The sequence below is a fragment of the Rhincodon typus genome, chromosome 3, assembly GCF_021869965.1.
Source record: "Rhincodon typus isolate 14 chromosome 3, sRhiTyp1.1, whole genome shotgun sequence".
In the NCBI taxonomy this organism is placed as follows: Eukaryota; Metazoa; Chordata; class Chondrichthyes; order Orectolobiformes; family Rhincodontidae; genus Rhincodon; species Rhincodon typus.
This window is the reverse complement of record NC_063334.1, coordinates 103,803,735-103,825,792: the sequence shown is the minus strand read 5'-3', so window position 1 is coordinate 103,825,792 and position 22,058 is coordinate 103,803,735. Positions and strand designations below refer to the sequence as shown.

General features: G+C 41.1%; 1 protein-coding gene across 1 annotated transcript in view; it reads right to left on the bottom strand.

The window, feature by feature from the left end:
- Window positions 1–22,058, bottom strand: part of LOC125481939 (erbin-like) — a 193,217-nt gene that overhangs the window by 52,218 nt on the left and 118,941 nt on the right. The window contains exon 4 of the mRNA XM_048593886.1: window positions 2,683–2,761. Within this exon, the coding sequence (XP_048449843.1) occupies window positions 2,683–2,761 (79 nt within the window). The remainder of the gene's footprint in view (window positions 1–2,682; window positions 2,762–22,058) is intronic.

Sequence of the window (22,058 nt, the reverse complement as noted above, 5' to 3'; positions counted from 1 at the left end):
TTCCTGCTCCTATGATGCTGCTTGGCCTGCTGTGTTCATCCAGCTCTACACCTTGTTATCTCAGATTCTCCAGCATCTGCAGTTCCTACTATCTCCAGGTAGACATCAACTGTTTTTCCCTCATCAATCATCTTCAACACCTCCTCCAAAACTCAATCAAGTCAGTGAGGCACGACTACCCCGGCACAAAACCATGCTGTCTATTGCTAATAAATCCATTTGATTCTACATGCTTATAGATCTTGCCCCCAGGAATCTTTCCAATAACTCCCCTACCATTGTGTTGACGCTCACAGGCCTGTGATTTCCTCGATTATCGTGGTTACCCTTTTTAAAGAATGGGACAAGATTGGCTATTCTCCAGTCCTCTTAGACCTCACCTGTGGCTGAAGAGAATACAAAGATGTCTGTCAACGATCCAGCAATTTGTTCTCTTTCCTCCATCAATATTCTGGGATAGATCCCATCAGAACCCGGGGACTTATATACCTTAATACTTTTTAAGACGCACAACACCGCTTCCTTTTTAATAGCAACTTGGCTTAGATACTCGACACTCCCTTCCTGGAGACCGTCCTCTGGTGAATACCAACACAGAGTATTCGTTTAGGACCTCACCTACTTCTTCTGGCTCCACACATACATTCCCTCCTTTGTCCCTGAGTGGGCCAACCTCTTACCTGGCTACCCTCCTGCTTTTCATATACGTATAAAAGGCCTTGAGATTCTCTTTAATCCCATTTGCTAATGACTTTTCATGACCATTTTTAACCCTTCTAATTCCTTGCTCAAGTTCTTTCCTACTTTCCTTATACAACTCAAGGGCTTCATCAGGTCCCATCCTCCTAAAACTTACATATGCTTCCTTTTACTTTTTGACCAAGGTCATAACGTCCCTGGTTATCCAAGGTTCACGTAACGTGCCATACCTACCCATAGTTCTCGCAGGAATGTGCCACTCCTGAGCTCTTATCAACTGCTGTTTGAAACACTTCCACATGTCCGATAAAGATATACCCTCAAACAGCCACCTCCAATCAATATTCTCCAATTTCTGCCTAATATTGGTGTATTTATCTTGCCCTAGTTTAACATCTTCATCCAAGGACTGCTGTTATATCTCTCCAAGACTAACTTAAAACCCATAGTATTATGGTCACTACTCCCAAAATGCTCCTCCACTGAAACTTCACTCACCTGGTCGGGCTCATTTCCCAAAACCAGGTCCACTATCACACCTTCCCTGGTTGCACTGATTACATACTGTGTCAAGAAACCCACCTGAATGCTCCTTACAGATTCTGCCCCATCCAAGCCCCTATCACGTAGTGAGTCCTAGTCAATATTGGGGAAGTTAAAATCACCCACCACCACAACCCTGTTGTTTTTACATCTTTCCAAAATCTGTCTACATATTCTCTCCTCTATCTCCCATTGGCTGTTGGGAGGCCTGTAGTTTACCCCCAGCATTGTGATTTCACTTTTCCCATCCCTGAGGTCTACCCATATTGCCTTGCTGCACAACTCCTCTGGTATATCTTCCCTCAGTACAGATGTGAGATACTCCTCTATCAGTAATGCCACTTCCCCCACCCCTTTTACATCCCTTTCTATAACACCTGAAACATTTAAATCCTTGGACATCCAGCTGCCAGTCCTGTCCCTCTTTCAGCCAAGTCTCAGTAATCACAATAATGTCATAGTTCCAAGTACTAACCAAAGCTCGAAGTTTATCTACCTTGCCTATTATACTTCTCACATTGAAACACATGCATTTCAGACCACCTCCCCTGCTCTTTTCAAAAGCATTTCCCTGCCTGTTCTTAATCATGTTTGCCCTGGTTTCTACCTCTCCCTCAATTTCTGCATCTACTGCCCAACTGCTGTGGTTCCCATCCCCCTGCCACACTATTTTAAATCCTCCCCAACAACTCTACCAAGTATCCCCCTGCAGCCCCCCCTACCCCCCCACCCCCCGCCCGCCCCAGTCCTGCCCCACCCAGGTGTAATCTGACCAGTTTGTACAGGTCCTACTTCCCCCAGAGCCGGTCCCAATGCCCCACGAATTTGAAACTGTCCCCCTCACACCATCTTTTCAGCCACATATTCATCCTATATATCCAGCTGGTTCTACTCTGACTAGCTCGTGGCACTGGTAGTAATCCTGAGATAATTACCTTTGAGGTCCTACATTTCAACTTTCTTCCTGTAAGCCTGTAAGTTCTGAATGAGCCAATAGAGCACAAAGAGGCAAGGCAAGCAGAGATGCTGTCAACATCAAGGTAGGCACTTTCCCCTTTAGAAGTTATCTATTGTTCCACTATAATATTCTGTGACAATCTTGATTAATGAAACTATACTTCAAATCCATTTTTGTACCTTCATTTTTCCAAAGATGCCAACAATATAAACAAATCGAGATAAAAATAAACAAATCATTTTTCCCCCAATACATCCGATACAACATAAACTTCTGTGAAGGAAGGACTCTCTTGAATGGAACTCAAGCCAGAGCAGCATATTCTAATTGTGCAAGTGCTGTTATTAATGGTCAAAAGTCTGGAAAACAAATCACATTATCTGTATTATACTTCCACACCAGTATCAAAACACATTATCTTGTGTGTGGATGGTTAATCATAAATGAGCGAACTAAAGAAAAAAAAGTCTGTGGTAACTTACTTTGAAATAGGGTTTACACTGGCCTCAACCACAGATAGGACCTTGCAGTTTTTGATATTTTCTGGAAATTCTTGAATTCCTGAAAGACATGTAAAATCTGCTTTATAGGCACAATCATTATGTTTACGTTACATTTTCTGGGAAAACAAAAGGCCAATTCAGTAGAACAAAATGAGAATCTATTATGGCTAGAAATAAACACCATGGATAAATATAGAATGACATTTCAGATTTCCTTCTGGAACTTTTCTTTGGTTTAGACTAAAGCGTGCTTATTAGCATTAAGAAGCATAGACATGTCTACAGGGTAATAAATCCTTCATGGCCTCTTAAACAGCAAGTCTGAATGATTATACAGCTGTAATCTTGTTCTTTCAGTCATTTATATTCGGAAAGCTGAATTCCTTTTGCTGAATTTTATGGTATAAAATGATTGGATTTTTTAAGCAAAGAAACATTGAGCTGGTGGTTTTTGCTTCAGTGATGATATTCAATGACTGAATAATTATGCCACTTGTATCTCCATAAAGCAGAAGGCTCTTATTATTTGTAGTTCCATGCAAAGTTTCATCACAGACAACAGGAATACAGATAACAATAGAAGAATCTGATATAATTCAGCAATTTTGATTTGCCGAACTATCAGAATCAACAAAAATTCATTCAAATCCCATGTTGCATTGTTGTAAATGATTCAGTATCATGCAAGTAAGAACTAAGCAATCTAAAGTGGGAATATTCAAGACTAAAATTCCCTTGCCAAATACGTATTAATTTTATCATTCAAAATGACTTCCAAAGCAATTGTGTTAAGATGTGATTGGCAAGTACATGAGTTATGGTGACAGTATATTACAAAAATAATTTCCAAGACAACAAATTCTAAGACTGTTAGTGGGACTCTGTGGGACTCAATCTGTGAATGACTTTCCAAAGTAAATGTATATCACTGGTCATGATTACCAGTTCTGGAATTTGAGCATATTCTAAGTGAGATAGATGTGAAATCATTTCCAAATTTCTATTCCACACAGCCTGTTCTCAACTCTGCCTGGCAGAAGCTAATACTACAGACAAGAAAGACAGCCTTTTTTACTCAATATCATGACTGAGATACAGTGCTACAATACAGTGATCTTTTATCCCATCAAAAAGAAAACCTTCTACAGACAGACTGTGCGCAATCCATTTCAGTTCCTCTTGATAAACTTGATAAAACCATTAATCAAAAGCTGAATTAAAACATGAGAGTTTGTTCAGCAAAGCATGCGTCTATGATTATAGATGTAGTGTTTAAAGCTCTGCCTCACCGCACCATGTGTAATGTGCATGTTGTACAACTTCTCCTAAAAATTACAGGATGAAGAAACAATTGGCAGGGGTACAACACTATGTGACCACAACCATCTACCCACCCATTAAGCCAAACAGCAGTGGGATATTTCACTGAGAAATCTATCTGCAAGCTGGCTTGTCTTTCAGTATGAAAACATTAAACTTTTATATAGTGGCAATTGGGCACAAGCAGATTTTTTGCCAGTTCTTTATTCAGGCTAAAACAGCAAATGTGCAACACTGTATACTGGGGGCTTGACACAAGATGCTAATTTGTCTTGTAACTTTTTAGAATATCATTAGCACAAATTTTGCAAATACAAACACATGATTAAACAGGAGTTAACCAAAACCTCTGACTTACGTTCAAATGTGTGATGATGAAGTTACTGTTTCTTGAACATACAAAGAGTAATACTGAACACAGCCATTCAGCTTATTGAGTCTGTGCTGGAAATAGGTTGTGTCAAACCATTTGTTACATAGCAACACAGCACAGTTAGAACATAGTGGAACAAAAATTACAGACTATTCTACATATGATAGTTCTCTCAGAGTGAAGTACTTGTCGTCATTTTCTTCTTGCATTGAAAGTTTAATATATATTCTCAATACCTACCAAACCACAGAGTGCATCAGTCATTCAGTTCTTAAGAGATGTTTGTGCTAAACATAAAAGCAGATCAGGTGCAGTGTGCAGGAAGTCAGGATCACCATGAAATGAACGGGGAGGGATAATCAGATCTACCACATAATATCTTGGAATTGCTCAAAATTGACAGCTACAGAGCCAAAAAAAAAAAGTTTTTTGTAAATTTTTTTGAGCTTCAAGTGACTGTAGCTTTTACAGAGCCAATCTCATGGTGGGTGTTGAATAGAGTGCCACAGCAGGGCAGCGAATAGACTTCACGATGAACCAAGTAGTGTAGCATGGGGCACGTGTCTGTCAGTAAAGGTGACAGTGACTTTCTGTTCCAGACATACACAGACATCAACACAATCGATTTCCTGTAACCATATGGTCGCACTTGATTCAGAGGTAGTAGGAACTGCAGATGCTGGAGAATCTGAGATAACAAGGTGTAGGGCTGGATGAACACAGTAGGCCAAGCAGCATCAGAGGAGCAGGAAGGCTGACATTTCGGGTCTAAACCCTTCTTCTGCAGGAAGGTTGACGTTTCGGGCCTAGACGCATGCTGCTTGGCCTGCTGTGTTCATCCAGCTCTACACCTTGGTCGCACTTGATACTCTGCTTTCAGAATGAATTTTTACTGTCTGTCTCACAATTGAAGTGTATTAGATTGTATGAAGATACTGTCCTTGAGTAGTACACACATACTATGCCAAGGCCTTGCCAAGGAAAGTCTCATTCACTTAATGCAAGTACACTTCTAATGCCTGTTAATTAATGCCAGTCAGCTTCTCTAACACCGAAAAGTAACTGTTACAAGCGTGAAGTCTCATTCTTGTAGGTTAATCTGTCTGGCAGAGCATAATGTTTCAAATTATTTTTCTGGTGTCTTTTTTTGAATCTCTTAATCCAAACAGCCATTTGCTTTTTATTTACCTTTCTGTACGTCGTTTGGCATTAAATTTACCCACTCTAATTTATACTACTTGAGCTACTAACTTCACGATCTCTCAATCTGAGAAGTTACAGTTTCTTGCCCTTCAGGTGTCAGATGCCTGCCTCCCCTCACTGTGACAATATCAGATTCCACTTTTGAGCTAACCATCACAAAATATTGTGATGAAAGGGGCAAGGATAAGTCTGAAAAAAGTAGGTACAATCTGCAAAAAAAAAAAACACAAAATGCTGGAGGAACTCATCTAATCAGGCAGCATCTGTGGAGAGAGAGACAGAATTCACATCTTGAGTCCAGTATGACACTTCAGAAGATTCTTAGGGCGCTCAACAGGGTCGATGCAGAAAGATTTATCTGCCTGTGGGAGAGTCTCGGACCAGAGGACAAAATCTCAAAGAGAGGGATTGTCCATTTAAGTCGGAGGACAATGAATCTGTGGACTTCTTTACTGCAGAGAGCTGTAGATGCTGGATCATTAAGTGTATTCAAGGCTGAGAGAGAGATTTTTAATCAGTAAGAGAGAGTCAAGGGCTATGGCAAAAAGGCAGGAAAGTGGAGGTGAGGACTATCTCATCAACCATGATCTCAATGAACGGCAGAGTGGGCTTGATGGGTGGAATGGTCTACTTCTGTTCCTATGTCTTGTTGGCTTATAGTCTTCTGTCCGTGAGCTCAATCACTGAATGGTTACAGCACGGAAGGATCACTAGTCTTGTCATGTCTGTACCAGGTTTCTGAAGAATTAATTCACCTTGTGTCATTCAGAGTCAGACAGTCAGAGCTGTACAGCATGGAAACAGACCCTTCCGTCCAACTTGTCAATGCCAACCAGATATTCTAAATTAATCTAATTCCATTTGCCAGCATTTGGCCCATATCTCGCCAAACCCTTCCAGACCCCTTTTAATTGTACCAGCCTCCACCATTTCCTCTGGCAGCTCATTCCATACACGCACCACCCTCTGTATGAAAAAGTTGCCCCTTAGGTCCCTTTTAAAATCTTTCCCCTCTCACCTTAAACCTCTGCCTTCTAGTTTTGGGCTCCCCTACCCTGGGGAAAAGACCTTGGCTATTCACCCTATCCATCCCCTCAATTTTATAAACCTCTAAGATCATCCCTCAGCTTCCGATGCTCCAGGGAAATTAGCCCCAGCCTATTCAGCCTCTCCCTATAACTCAAACCATCCAACCCTGGCAACATCCTTGTAAACATTTTCTGAACCCTTTCAAGTTTCAGAATATCCCTCCCATAACAAGGAGACCAGAATTGCATGCAGTAGTCCAAAGGTGGCCTAACCAATATCCTGTACAGCCTGAAAAAGACCTCCCAACTCCTATACTCAATGCACCCTGACCAATAAAGGTCAGCATATCAAACACCTTCTTCACTATCCTCTCTACTTGCAACTTCACTTTCAAGGAACTATGAACCTGCACTCCAAGGTTGCTTTGTTTAGCAACACTCCCCAGGACCTTACCATAAAAAGTGTATCTGTCCTGCCCTGATTTGCCTTTCCAAAATGCAGCACCTCATATTTATCTAAATTAAACTTCATCTATCACGCCTCGGCCCATTGGCCCATCTGATCAAGGTCTCATTATACTCTAAGATAACTTTCTTCACTGTCCACTGCACCACCAATTTTGGTGTCATCTGCAAACTTACTAACAACACCTCATGTTCACATCCAAATCATTTATACAAATGACAAAAATCAGTGGACCCAGCACCAACCCTTGTGACACACTGATGGTCTCAGGCCTCCAGTCTGAAAAGCAACCCTCCACCACCACCCTCTGTCTTCTACCTCGGAGTTAGTTCTGTATCCAAATGGCTAATTCTTCCTGTACTCCATGTGATCTAACCTTGCTAACCAGTCTACCACGAGGAACCTTGTCGAACACCTTACTGAAGTCCACAGAGATCACATCCACCACTCTGCCCTTATCAATCCTCTTCATCACTTCTTCAAAGAAAAAACTCATTCAATCAAGTTAGCGAGACACGATTTCCCACATGTAAAGCCATGTTGACTATCCCTAATCAATCCTTGCCTTTCCAAATACATGTAAATCCTGTCCCTCAGGATTCCCTCCAACAACATGCCAACTACCGATGTCACAATCACCAGTCTATAGTTCCCTGACTTTTCCTTACCACCTCTCAAATAATGGCACCACGTTAGCCAACCTCTGGTCTTATGCCACCCCATCTGTGGCTATCAAAGATACAAATATCTCAGCAAGGGGCCCAACAATCACTTCCCTAGCTTCCCAGAGAGTTCTAGGGTAAATGTGATCAGGCCCCGGGGATTTATCCACCTTAATGCATTTTAAGACATCCAGCACTACCTCCTCTGTAATATGGACATTTTTCAAGATGTCCCTATTTATTTCCCAACTCGCTTGTATGCTCCCTGTAGCCTTGCTATTTTCTTTCTTTCAGGTTATGATCTGGTTTCCGTTTAAAAGCCTGATTGACCTTGTCTCCACTAAACACTGAGGAAAAGTATTCTAGATTCTAAAGAGATAAAGGTAAAGATGCCATGGTCCTACCAGACCATAGGGTGGCTCTCTCTTCAGAGAGAGATAACTGGTGGTGGTTTAACCCAAGAGCCATCGCGCTTCAGGAGGTGGGGTAAGAGGTCGAGGAGAGTCCTCAAATGATATAGTAATTGAACCCATGCTGTTGGTGTCACTTTGCATTGTAAACCAGCCATCCAGCCAACTCAGCTAAATGGCTCCTAAGGCCACTCACTGCATTAAACATTTTTTCTCACATTTCCTTCGGTCTTCAGCCTCTCTCTGTAAAACTCTAGAAAATATGAACCCAGTTTCCTCAATTGATCCTCATAAATCAACCCCACCATCCCAAGCATTAATATGGTGAGCCCGTGTTGCACTCTTTCTAAAGCAATTATATCCATCCTTACATAATGGGTCCAAAACTGCACCACAATTCTCCAGGCAAGGTGTCACAAAGTCTCTATATAACAGCAGCAAGACATGTCCACACCTGAACATAAATCTCCTCGTGCCATTTGCAGTTATCTGGAGATTTTTGTAGCAGTGTTTCAGACCTCTGTGATCTTGCTTGCTGGCTTGTTCCCTAGCTCCCCAAACTCTATCTTCAGAACCTACTCACTCCTTTCTATCTGTCATTGGTACCAACCAATAAAAGCTATAGCCATTGGCTAGTCACCCTCCACTCTGTGCGCCCTGCAGCCAACTACATCCTTGAATTCAACACCAGGAAGGCAACATACTAGATTCAGATCAGAGTTTGCATAAATAAGCGCAATCTTCATTACCCGCACATTACTTTGACAGCAAATTATGGCCCTGTGGCATCGATTACATCTAAGGTCATATCACTGTCAACAGCTTGTAATTGCTATGATTGTAAAGTTAACCAAATCCTGCAAAACTGTTGTTACATCCAATTAATAGAATTAAGCAAAGATAATGAATGTAGTTCATCATACTGACCTATGCAAATCAGAGCATGAATTTATTTCCCCTTTGCATACATTATGTAGTAACCTTGGAAATGTAGATAGATACTCACTAATAGCAGGAATTCCATTTATAAGACTAAAAGCTTCACACTTCTTCAACTGAGTGGCAATTACCTGAATTGCATGTTCTACAGCTTGCCTGCAATTTCTGCAGTTTCGCCAAATCCTGGGCATTTATTTACTGCAAAAATTACTCCACAATTAAAATGCAGCTACAGATATGCAGTGTTCAAATATTCACACATTTATGAAAATAATTCAAGATACTAAACATGCTTCACCAAATTTGTTTCCACATGCTCTGTGCAAAGCACTTTAACCATATAATCTTTTTAGAATAAATTACTTCTACTCCTTCATTTCAAAATGAATCAGCTATCATTAGGAAATAAGAAAATCTAGTCAGAAAATCCATAATGCGTCAAGCAAATTAAACACAAATTCATTTGCAATACAAAAAAAAGTATAGATGCTGGAAATGAGAAAGAAAAACACAAAAAAAACTCAGCAGGTCTGGCAGCGTCTGTACAGAAAAAGCACAGTTAACGTTTTGGGTCCAGTGACCCATCTTCAGAACTGGCTCTGTTTTTTGCCACTTTTAACACTCAGTTTCTTCAACATACATTCTTTGTTTTTCTTCCAAGTATATATCTGGATTTCTTCCTAATCATCCACACAGAGGCTCTGGGTGAGATTTCAAAGTGTCAAGCTGAATGAAAGACCAGTTCATAGGCAATGACAATCATTTCAGCTAAGCTGCAGATGGACCTGGGTGGTCTCAAAAATGCGTGGTCAAAGGCTCACGTTGGAAGCCAAGCGCTGATGACTAAACCATTCAAGAATAGAAGAAAATCTTGATTGAGCAATCAAATTTTTAGCAATTAAGCAATCAATACTAGGTTGAGTACGAAGCAATATTTGAGTAATAATGGTGTCCATAACTGTAAGGCCAAAAGGTGTATGAGCAGAAGTAGGCTATTTAGCCAGTGAGTCCATTCCATTAATGAGATCACGGCTGATCTGATAATCCCCACCTCCACTTTCCTGTCTTTTCCACATAAACTTTGACTCAGTCACTGATTACAAGTCTATCACAGAATATACCCAACAACCCAGCCTCTGCAGTAGAGAATTCCACAAATTCACTAGCTGCTGAGAGAAGAAATTCCTCCTCATTTCTGACCTAACTGGGCAACCCCTTACTCTGAATTTATGCACTCTAGTCCTGGACTCTCCCACAAGGAGAAACAAACTCTTTGTCTCTACGCTGTCAAGTCCCTGAAGGATCTCGTATGTTTGTATTTTACAAATGCTGTTTCCAATTAATTCTGCACTTAACAACTGATTCTGTTGAAGCATTATTTTTTCCAAGGTAAATATTAGAACAGAACAGTTTAATGTGTTACACAGAAATCACGTGCAAACTCAATGCTGAGCTACAACATTCAATGTAAAGAATTACCTACTCAATGACAATACATACTTTAAATTCTATCTCAATATCGGTGATGAACTACAGAAGTATCAGCATAGTTCTTATATACAAATACACTTTGGATAACATGATCCATAAACAAACTAACTCATACGAGAAGCCATACAATCAACCAGGAAGTAATTTGCATGGAAAGTAAGTGCTCACAAGGAGAAAAGTAAATATTTACATATTTTAGTTTGCTTGGTACACAACAAACTGTAGATAAAAACCAAAAGAACTGCGGATGCTGTAAATCAGGAACTAAAAACAAAGTTGCTGGAAAAGCTCAGCAGGTCTGGCAGCGTGTGAAGGAAAAAACAGAGTTAACGCTCCAGGTCTGGCGACCCTCCCTCAGAACTGTACAAAACAGAGTTGGAATTCAAAGTGTGCTTTTTTAAAGATCTGATTCATCATTAGGTACTCAAATGAAAACAGTTTAAATTAGCCACTTGTCGCCAGGAAAAGTAATTTTGGAACTTTAATTAAAAAGATTACAAAACAAACTGATAAAGCACAAATGTCTGGACTACGGATGTACCATGAAGGTCAAGCCTGGAAATTGCCAAGATGCTTGTTACATAAAGTCAGAATGCTACCTCATAGGAGGAGACTATTCGGCCCATCATACCCTTGTCAACTTTTTGAAGCAACTGTTCGGTTAGTCCCTAATCTCCTGCTCTGTTGGCTTGCAAAATATTTATTTTTCAGATGTCCACCAAATTTCCCCTTTAAACTTACTATTGATTTGGCTTCCAGTGCTTTTTCAGACAGTGTACACCAGAACATAACACTCTGCTTAGAAAATACGACCCATCTCTGTGTGGTCTCTGTTGCCAATTTTATTGCTTGGGATCCTTCAATTATCAAATCTACTACCAGTGGGAACAATTTCTCCTCACCTTGTCTGTCATGATCCCTTCATATTTTAAACACTTCTGCCATATGTTCCCATACACTTACCCAAGGAGAAAAATTTCAATTCCTACCCAGCTCCCAATGAACTCACTTCACTCTGTTCTCTGATGTCCAAGCCTAACGTTATCAAATCTGCTGACAAGGACAGTATTGTTGCTGTCTGGTGAACTGACCTCTACCATGCAGAGGTCAAATGTTAGCTCCTTGACATATCCTACCCCTGCCAACACCATAACCCCGCCGAACAGCAAGCCAGTGTCTTCAAGACAGCCACTGACCCTATCCCCTTCGGATGCCTTCCCTGACCCAACCCCAGCCTCCCACCTCTCAGTCCCTTCACCCTGAACTGCCTGATGCCGACTCCCAAGATCCACAAACAGAGCTGTTCTAGCACACCGAACATTAGAGCCTATTCCTGCTTTAAATAACTGAACTCTTCGTACAAGAATCTTTCTCTACTCTTCGTTTCATTCATGACTCAAGTTAACATCCCAGATTCCTGACCCTAACTTTGCCCTCTCCACCATACAAAGGGAGGGACTCAAACGTATGCCACATGAGAACAATTCACATCGCATATCCAAAAAAAGTGATTCACAGAAGCACAATCAGGAGACAGCTGGGTGCACAGATGAGGGTCAAAAACAGAAGTTGCTGGAGAAGCTCAGCAGGTCTGGCAGCATCTGTGAAGAAAAAACATCAGAGTTAACTTTTCAGGTCCAGTGACTTTTCCTCAGAACTGTTCACAGATGCTGTCAGACCTGCTGAACTTTACCAGCAACTTCTGTTTTTGTTCCTGATTTTACAACATCCGCAGTTCTTTCGGTTTTTATTTTGCATACATGAGGGTAGTGCTCAGTTGATGTCTTCTGCATGAACTTCTGTCAGGCTTTTGACAAGGTCTCACATGGAAGACTGGTTAAGAAACTAAGAGCCCATAGGATCCAGGGCAATGTGTCAAATTCAATCCAAAACTGGCTTAGTGACAGGGGGCAGGGGGTGATGGTCGCAGGGTGTTTTTGTTACCGGAATCCTGTGGCATCCAGTGGTGTAGCGCAGGGTCCAGTACCAAGTTCCGTGCTATTTATGATGTACGTAATAGTGTAGACATGAGCTATGACGAGAAAGCTTGCAGAAGACACAACAATTGGTGGTGTGGTAAATAAGGAGGAGGAAAGTCATAGACTACAGGACAATATAGACAGGCTGGTCAGATGGGCTGAACAGTGGCAAATGGAATTTAACTCTGATAAATGAGGTGAAACATTTTGGGAGGAGTAACAAGGTAAAGGAGCACAAGGTAGACAAACAGGAGGCTGGAAGAACACAGCAAGCCAGACAGTATCTGGAGGAAAGGAGAAGTCAATGTTTCAGGTATTAACCTTCATTAGGACTGGATGACATTGAATGGCAGGACCTCAGGAATTAGAGGGCACCTCGATGTGCACAAATCCTTGAAGACAGCAGGGCAGACGTATACAAGGTATTTGGGATAGTCGCGGCATTGAATACAAGAGAAAGGCACTTATGATGGAGCTGTGCATAATGTTAGATCACAGCTAGAGTACTGTGTGGCAGTACTACACTATTAGAAGACTGGTGTTGTTTTCCTGAGAGGAGAGAAGGTGGAGGGATCTATTTGAGGAGCAGAAAGTATTGGAATGCATAGATGGAGTAGACAGGGAAAAACTTTTCCCCTTAATAAGAGGTCAATAACCAGGGGACACAGTTTTAAGAGAAAGAGCAGGAGGTTTAGAGAGGATTCAACAAAAGAAAATTCACCCAGTGAGTGGAGGAAATCTGAAATTCACTGCCTAAAAGCATGGTCATGGTGTGAACCCTCAAGAGAGTCAGGAACTCTTTAGATGGGCATTTGAAATGCCATTGTATACAAGGCTATGGTCCAATGCTGGAAAATGAGATTAGAACAGATGGATGTTTGATGACCGGCATGGACTTAATGGGCTGAAGGGCTTTTTTCTGTGCTGTAAAAACTGTATGACTTTAGTTCGTATCTTTGTCAAAGATGAACTTCAGTCACAAAGATAGATGTTGCAAATCAAAAGTCACAAGCTTTAATGAGATATATCAATTTGAATGTATTATATGTTAAACATGTCAGATTTCATACATACATTGACAACATCTAACTCTACTTCACTGTCACCTCTCTCAATCCCTCCAGTGTCTTTAAACGCAGGCTGTTTGTCTGACAGCCAGTACTGAATGAATAGAAACACCCTCCAATTAAATATATGGAAGATTGCGGTTTTGTTTCAGTCCCCAAACAAGGTCAATTTCCTAACCACCAATTTATTCCCCCTTTCAATCTGAGCCATCATGTAGACTGACCATTTCCAGCTCTGTGACATTTCCCTTCTCCACCCTACTTTAGGGGATTTGCTGCTAAAAACCTCACCCATTCTGTTGTTAACCTTGGATTTGTCTATTCTAATCCACGCTTGGCCAGCTTCCCACATTCTATCATCATAAATGCAAGACACTCCAGATGCTGGAAATCGGAAACAAACACAGAGAATGCTTATGAAACTCAAACAATCTGACAGCATCCATGAAGAGAAATAGTTAACATTTCATTACTGAAGGGACTCTGAGCGCGACTCTACGAATTCCATTTCTCTCCACAGATGCTGCTGGACCTGCAGAGTTTCTCCAGCATTCCCCATGTTTGTTCCACATTCAATGCTCTGTAAACATGAGGTCATCCCAAACTTTGTCTGTTCCTTGATGGAAGGTCACAATCTGAAACCTTAACTCTGTTTCTTTCCTAACACAAGTTGCCTGACCTACTGAACATTTCCAACACATTCTGCTTTTGTTTCAGAATTTTAGTCTCGTTCAGGTTTCTTTCTTAGGGTCTTCATGAAAACATTTCCGAAATAAGTTCTTGTGTAGACTCACCTATCAAAGTGCAATTGCCAAAAGAATGAGACTCTTGTAAGCTTGTTCGGGGTAGGGAAGAGGAGGCGTCAGGGAAAGAGAAGAGTCAATGAACTCAAACTTGGAAACCTTTCTGGCAGCACAGCCTCCGGAAATGATCACATTTGTGGAGAAGGTCAACAGAATGGGTGGTAACCATGGTGTGTTTGCATGAACAGGAAAAGCGCTTGTTATTTGACACGACCTGCAAAACGTGAAACTGGCATGGACCAGAAGTTGAAAACATGGATTGGAATTGAATCCAGTAGGCCTTCATCAACAAGTACCCCACGACATTGCATATTGATAAAACAGAATGGGTAACTGAAGTAAAAATGATAACTTCAGGAGAAAATAAAAACAAACAATTGATTTTTTGATAAAATTACTCTAGAAGCAATTTCAAGCTGTCAATTAAATGGCAATTACAGTAGTGCAAGACATCAGAAACAGTGACAGATTACATGTTTGGTATGGTTTAATAATCAAGGTCAAAGCCAACTGGATAAAAGGAACTAATGAAGCAGTTCAGAACAAAGCCTGAAGTACACAGTGCAGTGGAAAGATCACCTGAGTAAACCGGATGTTCAAGGCACAATGTTATTAAAGGGATAATATTCCCTGGCAGACCCTTTATTCTCCTTCCTCGTAGATAAGTACAATTCTTATTTACGTGAACAAAAAAAAAAGTCAATGAAGGCAAGTAGGTGTTCTGCTGAGGTTAAAAAATCCAAATCACCACTGGGGTCAAGATCCGACTCTTGATGGCAACATAATGGAACGAATGGAAATTTCATTTCCTATCACCGAATCAACAGCGCACCATGAAAATTTTACCATGTATGGTAGCATAATAATTGTCCCATTACATGAATGCTCTATTACTGAATTAGAGGCCTGGACTGAACATCAAAGGCAAGACTTCAAATCCCACAACAGCTAATTGATTAAATCTGACAGGTAAAACTCATTTCAAGAACAGTTACCATGAAATTATCATTATTATCAACTCAACTGGTTCATTAACAGCTCTTCAGGAGGTAAATCTGTTGTTCTCTGCTCACATGCCCTCTAAGTGACTACAGACTCTCAACAAAATGGTTGATTCTCAAGTGCTTTGTGAAAAGGTCTAACAAGCAACTCAAGTGCAGCAGTTCACCACCACTGGGGTGAGCAATAAAAGCTTGCCTTGCCAAAGAATATTGCAAGCACTAAGTGAAATATAAATACAATCACTCACTCAAAACTGAACATACATGTCTGGTAAAATACCTGCTAAATGGACTGCTCGAGGAGACAGACTATTATCGCACATCTCTATATGATCTTTCTAACGTAGAGAGAAGGACAATCTTCTCTTTTAAGATTACTTCCTGGTCATGTGACAATGCAATTTATGAAGCAGTCCATTACCTAATCCACTTGGAAACTCATTAGGAGATGCTCATTTTCCAGATTTGAGAAGCCCCCCACAACAATGACTTGATTACAGACGAGCTAACATTTCTACACGTCTTCATCGGAATCTCCTTAAACATCAAAATCTTTTGTTTATAACTTAATGCACTGTGTTTACCTAACATCCACAAAGGTAACCAGAGGAGATGGCCTAGTGGTATTATCACTAGACTAGTAATCTGGAGACCCAGGTAATATTCTGGGAGATAGGTTCAAACCTTGTCTTGGTAGATGGCAGAATTGGGGCGGCAGGGTGGCTCAGCAGTTAGCACTACTGCCTCACAGCACCAGGAACTGGGTTGGATTCCACCCTCGGGTGATTGTGTGGAGTTTGCACTTTCTCCCCATGTCTGCGTGGGTTTCCTCCCACAATCCAAAGATGTGCAGGCTTGGTGGATTAACCATGGGAAATGCAGAATTAGGGGGATGGGGTGGGTCTGGGTGGGGTGCTCGTCAGAGAGTTAGTGTGGACTCAACGGACTGCTCCCACACTGTAGGGATTCTATGATTCTATGTAAGTTGCATGGAGCTGAAGGGCTGGGGAAATCACCCAAGAATACACGTGGAAAATGTTTCTTTGGTAAACCAAATGCCTGAGTAATGAACAAGAACCTGAAGGATGAGCAATTGCAAAGGTGCCTGAAAAGTAACAGCATTGCCAGATTACTGGAAGAAACATCAGGAGGAGATGTGTGAAGCACTGATATGCATTATGACAGTGTTAATTGACAATGAGGTGGTGTCAGTAGATTGGATGCAGGCTAAATAGTTTCAATGGGCAGAAAAAACGTAGTAAACAGGTACAGGAGATGATAGGCAATTAGCGAAGCATCAATTCATTGTAAAATCATGGAATCTAGTATCACGTTATTAACTACTGTCACAGTTTTAAAACTAACTGCATAACAGTAACTGAGCTAGCAATAGTCAACACAGATACAGAAGGGTTTGAGTCTGCCTTCAAAGAAATGAATGCAGGAAATGCAACAGGAAATTTGTGCTCAGCTAACTCCCAAGTAGCTGCATAACAAAGACGAGCAGTCTGTTTTACTAATTTTGGCTAAGAAATAAACATCAACCAGAACACTGCCTTAGCACATGAACAATTCCTTCAACTTGAAACATTATGGCTTAGACATGTATAAAGAAGGGCTGAATGCCAGAAAATGGCCAGCACCACTCAGAGAATTTTGTGTCTGTGGTTTTGAGAGGTGGCAGTATTGAGCAGGACACTTTTGAGCTCAGATGTTGGCAGCGGTTGCATTGTTAATTTATTAAAGGATAACATGAAGAAACTCAGTGCAACACTGTTGAATTTGCCCAGGATAATAAGTGAGATTATCTAGCAAGATCAATACGAGCAGCTCAGAAAGTACACATTTTCCAATTGCATAAGCGCAGCACATTGGCTCAGTGGTTAGCACTGCTGCCTCACATCACAGGGACCCGGGTTCGATTCCCCCCTTGGTCAACTGTCTGTGTGGAGTTTGTACTCCTCCTACAGTCCAAAAGACGTGCAGGCTAGGTGGATTGGCCATGCTAAATTGCCCTGTAGTGTCCAGGGATGTGCAGGTTGGGTGGATTAGCCATGGGAAATGCAGGGTTACAGAGGTAGGGTAGGGCGCTAGGTCTGGGTGGGATGCTCTTCAAAAGATTCTGTGCTAACCCGATGGGCTGAATGGCCTGCTCCCACCCTGTGGGTATTCTATAATTCTATTCAGCGAAATGAGTGAACAGAAAACTGCAGATGAAACTGAATGTAAACCTAACATGTTAGGAGCAAAAACAAGCAACAACTTTATTAAATATAGCACCTTTAACATGCACAAACATTCCAGGCTCATCAGAGCAACATAGCCAGATAAAAATCTAGACAAGTCCAGAAGAGGGGGAAGGGTGTGAAGATGTTTTACCAGAAGTTTCACTGTAAGGAGCAACTTATAAAGAGACAGCCTATTGGAGAAGCTTAGGAGAGAATTCCAAACATTGGGTCAAAGACACTGGAGGTACAGCTTCCAATAGTGGAAGAGAGGAATGAGGGATGGACACAAAGCCACAATTACAGAAATCCAGTTCTTGGAGTGCTAATAGAGCAGGCCATAGGCCCACTGGCCCACCCACTAAGGCAATTTAAAGCAAGAATCAAGTATTTGAAATGAAAGGCATTTGACTGATGAGTGAATAGCAAGTTAGTGAGCAGACAATGAAATACAGTCATGGATGTTGTAGGATATTAAGCAAGAGAGAAGTAGAATTAAGCAGTAGAGAAGTAGAAGTAGGTATGAAGTGACATAGGTTTGAACAAAGGCTTTAAGTGGACAGGATGTGACTGACATCAAGGAGCTTCAGGTAAGAATTCTTTGTGAAAGAGTTTATTAGAAGAATGCATATTAAACAGCATTATTAACATAATGAAACTTCACAGGTGCATGACAGAACATGCCACATACAATGATATGCCATCAGATAAAGTCTGGCCCAGGAGTAAGTTTTTAAGTATGTTCTTAAAAGAGGCAAGTGTTACGGAGGGGATGGTTAAACGAAATGAAATTCCTGATACTCACTTTATAAGCAACAAGTAACAATTTATTTATCTAACTCTAACAGTGAACAAATTAACAGAACTACTAACAAACAGAACAACTCCCCCTTTAACTACTAACTATTCCTGATTAGAACAAAATTCTAACAGCATGCTGCTCCAATAGATACAAATCCCATTAATATAAACCAAATTGATAACAAATAAATAGATTAAAGCTTAATCTCTCAAAATTACAGCTAGGATAAATCTTCCGGAATGTTCTTTGCTTTCTCTGCTATCTTCCAGTCAGGAACACCTTCCTCCATCAAATTCTTGTGTTAGGAATATTAGCTAAGAGTGCTATAGCACCTTTATTCAGATGGCGCTTATTCTGAGATCTTAGAGATTTCTGTCAGAGCCAGTGATTTTCTCTTTCTTTAGAGCTGATGGCTGTTGAGAGCTGTTCTCTTAACAGATGGCAGTTTGCTCTCACACCAATTTTCAAATGGTCTTTTTTCTTTCAGACCCTTGATGACCTATTAATTTCTTACAATAGGATTGGTCCGAGGTTGTCAAAGCCATCAGATTTAAATTTAATTTGACTTTGGTTTCTAGGACCTGGTTTAAATTAATTGGCTAAATTCAAAAACCGGTTGTCTTGGTAAAAATGTTGCGTTGCCAACTGTATTGCCTTTTGATAAAATGTTTCAATTTCAAGAACTGTCTGTGCATCTGATGCTGCCTGCAGACTTTTTTTTAAATCTCCAAGCCTTAAAAAAACATATCTTTTAAAGGGACCGCACACTCGTCCCCCCATATCATTTTACAAACTAATTCTAACGTCCTGCCTTCCAATCTACAAATACGTCACAATGTCACAACATAAGTGAGAGACAGAGAGAAGCAGTGAGGTGTAAAGATGGAATTCCAGAGCTTGGGGCCTAGGCAACTGAATACACATAATAGTGAAGAGCTTATGATTCAAATTTCCCAAGAGGTCAAAACTGATGGAATGCAAATATCTTAAAAGATTGCAGGATTGGATGAGACTGTAGAGATAGGGAGGAGCAAGGTCATGGAAGAATTTTAATACAAGAATAAGAATTTTAAAATCAAGATGTTGCTTGACCAGGAGCCTATGCATGCCATTGATCAAAAGGGTAACAGGTGGTCAGGGCTCGCTAAAGGATAAGACACGGGGGTGGAGTTATTGTTGTTTTATTCCTTCACGGAATATGCCCATCTCTGACAGTACCATCCCTTTTGAACAGTGACTTGCTCAGTCATTTCAGAGGACAATTAAGAATAAGTCATGCTGTTGTGGCTCTGAAGTCACATGATAGTTTGACCAGATTTTCTTCCCCAAAGGATATTACGCAACAAGATGGATTTTTCAGACAAACAATGTTTACTTGTTTATGGTGGTCGTTACTGAGAGTATCTTTAGATTCCAGATGTACTGACTGAATGTAAATTCCACCAGTTGTCTTGGTGGGATTTGAACCTCTGTCCCCAGAGCATTAGTCTGGGCCTCTGGATTACCATCCCCGTGACAATATCACTATCTCAACATCTTCCATAATGGAGGGCAAAACATGGGAGATCAACCAGATGTGCATCAAAATAGTCAAGTCAATACATAACAAAGGCATTGATGAGGGTCTCAGTCACAGAGAAACTGAGATGGGCAAAAAGTCAAGTGTTGCTTTGGAGGTGGATATAGATTGCACGAACACAAAGTTGGAAACTCATCTTGGGGTCAACATTACACCAAGGGTGTGGACAGATTGACAATCTCAGACTGCAGCCAGGAAGTGAGGTGGAGACAATAGTTAGGGAGATGAATTTGGAACATGGACCGCAAACAATGGCTTCACAGTTTTCCCAGACTTTACAGCAAGAAATTGCTGCTCATCCAGTACTGGATATCAGCAAAGTAGTCTGACAACTTAGCAACAAGTGGGGAGTCAAGAGATGTTGAGGAGTTGGTGGGGGGAGGGGGGAAAAACACAAAGCGTTACCAGTCTACACATGAAAACTAATGTCATGCTTTTGGATGATGGAGTCAAAGGAGACAAGCATGTAAATGAGATCAGCAGGGAACCAAGGATTGATCTTTGGGAGACACCGGGGGTAATGGGATTGGAGCAGGAAGAGACCAAACATTCGGATATGCTTCCTTTCCCTCTCACTGTTTGAAGCTAGTTCAGTAGGCTATAGCAGGATGATAACCAAGTGGGAGGGATTCACCATGGAGTTCTGGGAACAAGGACAATGTGTTTGGGAGGCAACATGTTCAAAGACTTGGGCAAGGAAAGTCAGGTTGGAGGTGGGACAGTGTAAAGTACATATCTTTCTATTTTTCTCTATTTTTAATTATAGACTGAAATGGAAAAAGACGACTGTTTGAAAATGAGGGACTGGCAAAGGAAATTGCTGCAATAGTAAAAAGCCAGTCATTGAAACTGATTGTAAGTTGCAGTTACATTGCTGCTTCATCAAGCAGAGGGGGAAGCTGCTTACAGACAACTGCCACCAGGGGGTGTGAGATTCGGCCAGCAACAGGTTGCTGATTAGCTTGTGGATGCCAAAGGCCATTAGCCAGGCAATGACGATCCGGTGGTCCTCTGGCTAGCTCAGCAAGCTGTGGTGTGAATGCTACTGGCAAAAGACTTTGAACTGCTGGAAGGGGGTATGGTATGCATCTCTCTCTCCAGAAAAATATCTAGATCCTGAACGGAGACAGTATATTTTCTCCCAGCAGTTTGTGTAAGCTGTTGCTTTTAACCAACAAGTCAGAGACTTTATAATTCAACAACCAGTCACATTCAGCCTCCTGTGAAGTGAGAGAAACTGAATGAAAAGATCAGAGAGTGGGAGGTCTTGGAAACAAAAGGAACACTTCATTCTTAATCCTGAATACTGGTGCTATTAAACTACCTCCCCAGTATTTTGTTTTCTTTCTTCTACCAACTGTATGTGTGTGGGGATTTAGAAGGGGTTTGGAGTTTTAACCAGTAGAGTTAAACATCAACAGGGCATAGTTGTTTATGTGTGGTTGGAATCTACTTATTTGTGACAAGTGATGGGTCTTTTTTTTTAAAAAGAAACCTAGCCCATGTTTTTTGGTTAAATTGAGTCCATCTGACACACAAATTAGGGACTTTGCCCACTTTGATAAAATTTTTAACCTTTTGTGAGGCATAACAACTGTAGTTTGTAAGGACAGAACAGTCATGGGTAATTCTTTTGAGGAGACAGGGTGCCGGCAGTAGATTTTGAAGAGAGAGAAACAGCACCTGAGGATGTAGATAATATCAGCTAACATTGGGGTCAGGAGCTCAGCTCCACAAGTAGGTCATTGATATAGTGGTTTGGAAATCAGCGCTAAGCATTTGTGGCAGGAGTTCAGGACAATGGCTTTGGTTTGCTTAATATTCAACTTGAAGAAACTGCAGCTTAATTTAGGATTGAATGCCTGCCAAGTAGTTTTGATAACTAGGGAAAGGAGGGATTAGGAGAGGCGGCAAATATGTTGAGCTGAGTGTTGTCAGATTTCACAAATGTGTCTGACCATGTGTCTTTGGATTAGGTTGCCATATGGGAGCACATAGATGACGAAG